Source organism: Centruroides sculpturatus, unplaced genomic scaffold (genome assembly GCF_000671375.1).
Source record: "Centruroides sculpturatus isolate CEXI.00-Female unplaced genomic scaffold, Cexi_2.0 scaffold1129, whole genome shotgun sequence".
Lineage (NCBI taxonomy): Eukaryota > Metazoa > Arthropoda > Arachnida > Scorpiones > Buthidae > Centruroides > Centruroides sculpturatus.
This window is the reverse complement of record NW_019385449.1, coordinates 115,464-126,265: the sequence shown is the minus strand read 5'-3', so window position 1 is coordinate 126,265 and position 10,802 is coordinate 115,464. Positions and strand designations below refer to the sequence as shown.

At 28.1% G+C, this 10,802-nt stretch overlaps 1 protein-coding gene across 1 annotated transcript in view; it reads left to right on the top strand.

Moving 5' to 3' along the window:
* The window catches only part of LOC111639115 (dynein intermediate chain 1, axonemal-like), a gene marked incomplete at its 5' end in the record, with an annotated part of 37,581 nt that continues 26,779 nt past the window's right edge, over positions 1 to 10,802 (top strand). Inside the window, 3 exons of the mRNA XM_023384896.1 lie at positions 1 to 79; positions 832 to 996; positions 1,115 to 1,362. Of these exons, the coding sequence (XP_023240664.1) occupies positions 1 to 79; positions 832 to 996; positions 1,115 to 1,362 (492 nt within the window). The remainder of the gene's footprint in view (positions 80 to 831; positions 997 to 1,114; positions 1,363 to 10,802) is intronic.

Below are 10,802 nucleotides of genomic sequence, written 5' to 3'. Positions count from 1 at the left end.
GATTTAAATAAATTATTGCCAAATGCTAAAATTATGGAAAGAATGCTGAATTTAACAATATTTGATGAAATTGCACAAGGTAAAAGTAAAATTAAACATACAAAAAAAAATTTTGAATTTTTAGTCTAGTCAATATGTAAGATCTGAATGAAATATTTTAATTGTACAGTACAATAATTTAAAATTTTAGTTTTTTGGAATTAAGTTTCAGTTTTATTAGATAGAGAAGTATAATTTAGTATAAAATATTTTTATAGTAAAAGATCATCCTTATTATTAATTTAAGATCAGTATTTTTAACATTAGTATTTTTCAAATATTAAGAAATTAAAAATAGTTTTTTAAAACCTCTTATTAAGGCAACTGAAACTTAAATGCTTTTATTCAGAAACATTTTCAACTCTTGAGCTTGCATCAGCCATACATACATTACAAACTATTAGAATGTTGAATTGAACATAAAATTGGGTAGAAAAGAAAACTCTTCTAAGCAAACAAAACAAAAATATTACACTTTCAAACTAGAGCTATTTTAAATGTATTACATGATTGAATATTAAATATTTATAATCAACATATTTAAATTATCTAATTGTTTTTTTAGATAGTTTCTTTCATATCACTTAAAAATATATGTAAAATAAGTGGGAAACATTAAATTTTCTTGTTACATTAATATGAAAAAACAGGATAATGTAATATATCATTTCAAATAAACATTTATACACATCGATATTCCTGCTAAAAATGATATTTGAGTACAGTAATATTAAATAATTATTAGGTTCATTTAATTTGCAAAATGATGGTTAATCATCCATGTATCTGTAGATTTTAAATATTGGGAAGATCCTTCAGATGCTTTTCGGAATAGTGGTAGTCTTTTACCACTTTGGAAATTTAATAAACCAGCTACAATACAAATACAATATGAAGTAACTTGCTTATGTTGGAATCCATATTATTCTGATTTGTTTGCTGTTGGATTAGGATCATGTAAGTCATTAATTTAACATTTTTTTAAAAATTTACTCTAATAATGTTTTGTGCTAAATTAATTTTTAACTATTTTAGCAATGAGTTTTAATATAAAATTAAAAATTGTTCTTTGTAGATGATTTTATGAAGCAGTATCAGGGTGAAATCTTTCTATATTCATTAAAATGTCCTACACATCCTGAAATTATCATTAATGTAGATACTACAGTTTGCAGTTTAGATTTTCATTATGAAAAAGGACATTTATTAGCTGTAGGACTTTATGATGGCACAGTTTCTATTTATAAGTTAAAGAAAGCACAGAACAAACTTTTTCTTACCAGTAAAGACCCAAATAATAAACATTTTGATCCAGTCTGGCAGGTATGTTTTCATAGGGTTTCGAATTGTCACCAGGTGACAAGGAGAGACCAATAGAGAGGCGACTGAGGTTAAGAAATNCAATATATTTATTTTGTTCGTACAAAATAAAAAAATAATTTTTAACGATACAATAGTCTTCGTTAGGCTTAACATCGACGAAAATTCAACGCAAAGCGACAAGCAATGGAGAAAAATTTCAACACAGGATAAATTAATATATTTTTTCGTACATAATTGGTTATCCAAAAAATAAGTTATCCGAACAACCCCAATCCTCAATTGATTCGGATAATCGACGCTCTACTGTATATGTGTAGTATGAATGACATTATTGAATATGAAATTAAAAAACACATAAATACAATTATATTGACAGAAGCTGTGCTCTTCAGTTAAAATGTATATTATCATTTTTTCTATGAATATTTTGTTTTTGAAATTCTAAATTAGTAAAAATTTATTGCATGTAAAAATAATTAATGGTTAAAAATATTACATAGAATCAGTTAGAAACAGTTGAAAACATTCATTTTCATAATAAATTTTTTTCATTTTAACTGTGTTACAGTTATTAGTTGCTGCTTTTATATGAATTGTTTGAAGTCCAAATAAATTTTTTCTTTAGAAATAATAGAAAGTGAATTAATTTGTTTCCAGATGCTCAATTAACAATACTTATTTTGATAAACTTAAACACAATTTTCAGGTAAAAGTAACACAGATAAATACCCTAACTAATAAAAATTTAAGTAAAAAACTTACAGTTATTTTGGTATAGATTTTGATGATAAGTTAACTTTTCAGGAACATGTTCAGGAACCTCTATATCTTGAAATCTGTCTATCTCAAATTTTTTTCTCATTTCCATAATATTCAAGACAGACAGGTTCATCTGTAATTATTTACATATAAAACAGTATACAATGATTTGCCTTGTTTATGATATAACAGCATTAATTTTTGTCATTTTGCTAATGGAATCTGAACTAAAGATGGTCTCATTACCATTTTGTATTATTTATTTTATTTTTTAACTCTACAGTTGTATAATGTTGTTTTATATTAATTCAAGTAACATTATATAAAATTTAAGATTCAGACAAAAGAAAAACAGATAAGTTGATTATTGCAAGTTAGTCAGTGGATAATCTGCATTCAATCACGAATTGATTTTTAAATACAGATAACCCATGGGTTAATCAAATAAAATTATGGTATTCATCAATTAATAATATAAACTTCTATTAATTATTTAATGAAAAACTAATAATAGTTTTTATTTTTAATTGTGATATTAATATAAAAATATTATATATTATATCTGAATTAAAACATTTGTTTTAATTTTCAAGGAAAAAGAAAAATTGAGGAGCAGCATTAAAATACAGAAAAAATCTGAAAATCTTCAAGACACTGTAAATATTATTGAACATAAGTTTATTTATCTATAATTATAAATAACAAAATTTATCAGATTTTTTAAATTTTATTTTATAATTAAAATGAATAACTGAGTAAATATCATGAAAACAATTATAATACTCTTAACAAACATACAGAGTCAAAAATAGCCTATATTAAAAAGATAATGTTTTGCTATATAGTATACTTCTAATTAGTATTGACAAACAGAATTCACATATTTTATTTATTGAAATTGAAAATAGCATTCAGTTTGATATAAGTAGATTTTACAACCAAAAGAAATTTAATAGCATATACAAATTTCTTTTTAACAGCTTCAATATTTATTAGTCTGTAAAAATCAGCAATGAGTTGCTTAACTTTCCCAGCAAGATTTAAAATTTTGGTGGCACCATCTATGATATTTCATTTTAAAATTTTTTATATTTTTAATTATTATAAAATGACAAAAAACTTAATTTTGAGGGTAGGGGTGGATTTTATAAAAAAAAAATTGTAAATCCTAATAATGAGTAAAATCATCATTAAGTCTGACCCTACTCAAGATATGAACAACTCCCCTCTATCTCCCCATCCCTCGACCTTTAACAACCAAAATTTAATAGTATCAATCCCCCATATTACATAAACCTCCCTGCAAAATTTCAGAAATTTTCAACAAAAAGCACAGAAGTTATTAAGCTACAAACAGGGTGAACAAAATCATGCCCCCACACACACTAACATCCACACATACAGAAAACCCCAAATTTCTTGAATTTCTTGATACTTCAAGGTCTCCTTAGTCCAAAATGTAAAAACTTGGAAGAACATTTTTTGACCTATTGCCATACTTTTCCTCTGTTATATATAACAGAGCCGAGAAAGTAAAGATTGATTATTAAGAATTGTAAAAATGATATAAGATTAATTATTAAGATATATTGACAGTAGAGTTTACAATAACAATACTCAATTTATATTGATAGTATTATTTTGATTTGGATGGCTATTCTGAAAAAATTTTTAGATGAAATGAATAAAGCAATACAATGACAATATGACAAATCCACTAGTATATTTACTAGTGGATAAGTCATTAATATTTCAAAGTTAAGTTTTCTAATTAAGATATATATAGACAATATTACATGAATTTCTGGCATTATGCACATATTTGATGTTTAATGATAAATTTTCATACAAATGTTTTTACTCATAATTGTAATGAATAATTTGTTTTCCAAACAAATATCTGAATTATAAGGGATTTCATAGTGACCTCAAACTATAAGAAATCATTCCCAATGTTCGTTTTATTTATAGGTTTAGCTCTCCATATCATTTATAGATATCTAATGCTTTCAGCTCTTTTAAGTCAAAATTATTATACACCAGTCTTACAATCCTGTAAAGGTGAACTTGTGACCAGCATAGGCTACTGTGACATGGCAGTTAAGGCAGTGACAGATCAGGACTGGTGCTAGTGCCCTAGTAGCTGTTACTGACATGGCAATGACCATGCATGCTCCTTATACATTATCCCTTCAAACCCAAACTAAGTAGTGTTTTGCTGAAGTTTGCTGTTGTTGTATTATGCCAACTTTATTGGGCACTACATGCAAATAGCAGTAATACCTAATATGTTGTTTTTCATGTTTTTTTTGTTTTTTATGTGTTTTATTAAAGGAATAATGATTTTTTTGTTAAATTTTATATTTTTGTATTATTAGTACATTAGTAATAGCAATTTTATGCCAAAAAATTGACTTTCAAACCTTCATTGATGCAAAATCTTTGATAAGGTGTCCATAATCCAAAGAGCAAGTGATTTCATTTTTAATTGATAATAGTGCTAGATGGTTCATTCTCTCTTGAGTCATTGACATTCTCAAGTAATTTTTAATCACTTTTAATTTTGAGAAGCTTCTTTCTCCAGAGGCCACTGTAATGGGAAACTCAAAAGCTGCTGGAAGATTTGGAACTGCAATGTTCAGTTTGTTTCCATAAATGATAATGCAACAGCTTTGAACTAAGGCACAATGTGGTATTTTTACAATCTAGGAGAAATAATTATTGTTTCAAAAATTTATCTGTTTTTCTTCAGGTATATGAAATAAAATGAGTAAAATACAAAAAAATCTTTATTTCAATAATAACATAAATATGAATACAAAGTATAACTACATTATGGATATTTAAAAAAAATCATTTATTCGGAATCAGTATATTCATCATCTGATATATTTTAGATATGTGATGATACTTCCAATAATTGCAAAATCTCTTCAGTGATCTGACCCTTTTTAATTTTTGGGGCAGAATATAAAATAGCAATGAGAAGAGCCTTTCTGAAAAGTATTAAAAATAATAATTGTGCAAACTTGTGCAGAATCCTTTTAAATAGTTTCTAAAGCATTTGAAATAAGTTTTAATTTAGACCTATTAACAGTTCAGCATAATGTAGTATTAGTTAAAAAACTCACAACTCACCACACTTATATATCAAACACGTAGACTGAACCAATATAATGTGTGGTACGAACGACGAAACAAAAACCTAGGTTCTTCCTCAGGTTCCTTTAGCTAAAAAGCTAAAGGAACCTGAGGAAGAACCTAGAAGAGGTTCGAAAACGTTTGTTTTTTGTTTCGTCGTTCATACCACACATTATATTGGTTCAGTGTACGTGTTTGGTAGTATTAGTTACTTATAAGCCAAAAACTTATACAAGGAGTATTTATAGCAAGCAAAAATTAGACAATAAAAACCCTAAAGTGAATGTACAGTATTCCAATAAGTGTATAGAAGAATAAACATGCACAAAGAAATTCAGGTTCAATGTACTGATTAAAATACTTATGCACTGATGGTGACTTTATTTTTTTTTTACAAATACAGATTGAAACTAATAAAAATTATAACTTTTTTAATTAAAACAAACTAAAATAAAAAATAAATTCAAAATATTCTGTCAATAAATTAGTGATTTAAAAAAAGTCATGTAATTCCTCTAATTGCAAAAATATCACATAGTATAAAGATGAGAACATGTTCAACTCAGTATGTGAATCACTAGAATCAATATTAGAGTTGTGAGCATCAGTTAATAAAATATTTAAATCTGTACTACTCTTCATCAGTCATGTCAAACAAATCAAAATGGTGCTTTATTTGACTGAATCGTTCAGATAGACATCAGTGTCTTATCTAACAAGAGATTGAAAAACTCAATACAATACTTTTCTTTTAGATCAGAAGTTGAGTCATTGTGGCTCTCATATTCAAACTGTGTTCTAACTTTTCCTCCACAAACTTGCAAATTCTGCTAAAAATGCTATTGCATCTGGACTGAACTCCAATTCTTCTACCATTTCTTTAGCTGCAATTTGTACAGATTCAAAACCATTGTTATTGAATGTTTAGAAAAAAATCAGTGGTTTTTTAAGGCATTTTAATGCCTCATCAAATTGCATGTCCTTAATTTGCATTACCTTGTTAACAAGATTAATTTGCATCAAAAGATCATACTAGATCACCAAAAGTGCATAATTTTTTTAATATTTTGCAAGTCTTGTTGCCTTGTTTTTGGCTTTTGAGTCTTTTGCCTCCTCTGATACTTCAACCAGTGCATCATATACAGAAGCCACATAGAATCTAATCGTTATATTGTTGTCAATGCAACATTCCCATTGAGTTTCCAATATCAGTTTTACAGTTGGACTTTGAACATGCTTTTTAAATATATATCATTTGTAATGAGGAAGAAAATAAATTCCAAAGATGTCATGACAGAAGTAGATGATTTGGTCACGTTAGCAATTACTAAATTCAAATTATGGCAACCACATGGAACATAGAATGCTTTGAGATTCATATCAAGTAAATGTTTGAATGCCATATTTACAACCTTTCATATTCTTTCCCTCTGCAGTTTTGAAATGATAATTGCAATTCCTCCAGTTTTTACAAGCCTGGTTTCTGCAAGATCAACACCTGTACTACTTTCAAAAGGCTAAAAGCCAACAAAATATTCATTATTTCCAGTGGCAATATTTTCCACATTAACAGTTCAAAGAATCACAGTCATTTGTTCCTGATGACTAGCATCTGGTATGCAATCCAAAATGAGAGAAAAATATTTAGCCTTGTGTATTTTTGCAATAATGTTGTTCAAAACTGATTTTCTCTTGAGCTTTGTTATTTCATTTAAATGCTCTTGTGAGGACCTGAACAGGGGTCTACTGAGAGTTCCGAATGAAGGGTATCAATCGGAAATTTAAAGTGCTCCTTTTCAGACGTGAATGGAAAGGATTAGATGTCTCAATCGAACAATGGAAATTTTTGTGTAAATTAGTTAAACAATGGAAAGGAATAAAGTCTAGAAAAAGTGATGAAAGAGGAATCATATTCAGTCACGGTGCTGAGCTCTCCCGTGCCCTCCATCGGGTTTCGAATTGTCACCAGGTGACAAGGAGAGACCAATAGAGAGGTGACTGAGGTTAAGAAATCTATAAAACCGTGCGATTCAAGTTACAAAGGTTCTTGGTTCTTGGTTCATAGTCTTATCCTCCTGGATGTGTGTGTCACTGCCGAATCTTGAAAAGAATGTTTTGAATCTAATGGAAGCAACCTCATCTGTAGTGTCACCGGACGACCTCCAGGCTCGTTGGTTCGTCCGAGAAAAACCACCTGAAGCAGTGCCATTCGCCCTGGGGCTGACGATTATTTCACTATCTTTGCCGAACCATAGGAAACGGAAACACAAACTTTTCAAACTCTACTTGAACTTTATCCTCGCTCTTCGTGGTGTGATAATCCATCAAACAAGAAAATATTGTAAGAAATTTTAATGTTATTAAAATTTCTTTTATATGGTAAACCTGTCTCGGTTAGTCATTCTGCACCCACACAATGGTATTGACCACTCAGCTGTCGAAATCTCCTCACCCCAATCGGCTAACCCCACACTCTCTCCAAGGTAATGATGATGGATTTCAGCACACTTGATTCTATATATTTTCTCCTGTATTGCATAACATAGTTACTTAAAAATTCATCAAGACTCAAGAATCAGAGAACAGAGAATCAGTGGTACCATGAAAAGCCAAACTTCTTCCTGACAAAAACTGCACAATAGAAATGATCTGTCCCAACAAGCACATTTCCCTTGCAGTAATTTCTGATGTTGCTTGTCTGTCTTTTTAGTTCTTCTTTTAATTCAAGCCATACCCTCACAGAACACAAAAGATTTGCATAAAATTCATGCTCTGATAGAAAACTATACTTATGTTTCAAGTTATTTCAGTAAACAGTCAGCTTGATACAAGAATCAGAAAATCATATACTATTATAAATTATTATTATTTTATTGTGTTATTTTAATATTGCAACAGTAATAAATAAACATATCAATAATGTATATAAATTTCTTTTACATAGTCTGAAGATTTAAATAAATTATTGCCAAATGCTAAAATTATGGAAAGAATGCTGAATTTAACAATATTTGATGAAATTGCACAAGGTAAAAGTAAAATTAAACATACAAAAAAAAATTTTGAATTTTTAGTCTAGTCAATATGTAAGATCTGAATGAAATATTTTAATTGTACAGTACAATAATTTAAAATTTTAGTTTTTTGGAATTAAGTTTCAGTTTTATTAGATAGAGAAGTATAATTTAGTATAAAATATTTTNCCTAACAAAAATTTTTTAAAATAATAATCGTCGCTATTGTATCGTTAAAAATTAGAAAATTAAGCCTCGTTTAAATACTGGCTGCCTTTCATGGTCGAATGAGTGTTGCCAGCTAAAACACATAAAAATAATATTAAAGTAGCCAAGACATAGCCAAATATTGTAGCGCCACATCATTAGCGGACATTTGAAATTTGCTGACTAGGACGGTCGGTTAACCGAGGGGTCGGTTGATCGGGGGCCGATAATCGAGGTTCTACTGTACACCATACAGTGAAACAAACACAGATAAAAATAACAATGTAATATACATACAAGAGGAATACCTCATTACTATATATTGGGCATCTGAGAAGGGAAAAATTATGTATTTAAAAAGGTCCTTAAAATTAAAAAAAAAATAAAACTCTGTGAAAGTAAACAATACAATAGTAAAAATCGAAGAAGTCAAGTCTGGTCCTGGCTACCTCCCCTGAATCCATAATTTGTAAATTGGAAAGTTTATTAAAACTTAGGTAAATCTTATTTACTTCAAAAAATTTAGTAAATTTTTTGAAGTAAAGAGGGACAGTCATAGACCATACTGGCATATAATAATCAACAATACAGATTGGAAATTGCCAAAGAAAGTTCTCAAGATAAAATGAGAAGTGAGTAGGCGACAATGACACTACAAAATACCTGTAAGTATAGCTAATTTTTTAGAAAGAGAATTAATATGATTATTAAATGATAACTTTTTATCAAATACAATATCAAAATCATTAATCGTATGGACAAAGTTAAAAGGTGACCACCTATGAACAAAAGAGATTGTGTTGAATTACATAAAAGAGCACATGGCAACTGTCTTATTAATATTAATCCCTAGTTTATATAATTTCATACAGGCAATAAGTTTATTTAAATCAGATTATAGAGCAATGGAATATGAGTTTATAAATTTAAAGCCATCAACATATATAACTATATTTAAATGAATATTAAAATAATAAAATTCAAGTAAGTCATAAAAAATAAGTTACTTAATACAGAACCTTGTGAGATCCTGCATTGTGGAGAAAAGTCTGTAGAAACAAAATTGCTATGTTTAATTTTAAAAATATGAAATAAAAAGTAATTATTATACCATAAAATGTTAACAAGACGTATATCAAATTAATTAGAAAGTATATACAGTCATAATAACAGAATCAAAGACTTGGCTGACATTTACATATACATCATATTTAGGTTTTTTTTCAAAATTATTAATTATATCAAAAGAGAGATCAAATTAGTAATGATAGTTTTATGGCAAATGCTGCAATGCCACAAAGGATTTAATCTAGTGGCTACAGGATAATAAAAACGTTGTGAAGGCAATTTTCAAAAATTTTAAATATCACAGATGACAGTCAAATAGAGAAGGGTAGAAAGTGCAATTTTTTTTTTTAGAATAACAAAGACAATGGAAGAATGCCATTCATTAGGAATACATCCCATTTGAATAACTGCAGTAAAAATGCAAGAAAGAACAGTAGCTGCAATCAGAGAAATATTAATGTAAAATATAATGGGAATAAGACAGGATTAAAATTAAAACTACAAAATTGCATAGCAAAGTTTTCAAAAAGAAAGAAATATGTCTTGACATGCTATTCTTTGAAAAAAAAGGTTTAAAAGAAACTTTAAAGTGATTTTTGAATTCTTTATAAATCTCAGAGACCTTATGATCAAAAATTAACTGTGACTGAGTGGAGCAAGTTTAAAAAATTTAGGGATAAAACCCCAGATAGTTTTTGAATCAAATGCAAAACAGTTCACCAAGGAATTAAAATAATCAATATATCTATTTTGACAGTCCTTGCAGAATTTCTGTAAGATGTGATGATGTAAAGATATTGAGAATTGCCAATAGCCTTCCACAATTGCTATCTAATCTCTTAAGGGGAGGAGCTAAATCATATACCAGAAAAAGAATATTTAAATAATTATTATATTTATTAAGAATACCAGAATAAGAATTTTGAAACTGTGTTGTACTATTTTTTGAGAGTATCAATTAACACAAGATCGTGTTATTAATCAAACACATGGCTTCTTTTCCATCTTTATTTAATTGATACAGTACTTCTACATGTTTTGGGCTTTTGGCTGAGGAGGAGGCCAAAAGCCTGAAATGTGTAGAAGTACTGTATCAATTAAATAAAGATGGAAAAGAAGCCATGTGTTTGATTAATAACACAATCTTGTGTTTAATACTCTCAAAAAGAATATTTTTTTTAATAATAAGGAAACAATATTATGAAAAATTTAACATAAATAATGAATATTTGACTGATAGATAATTTTCTA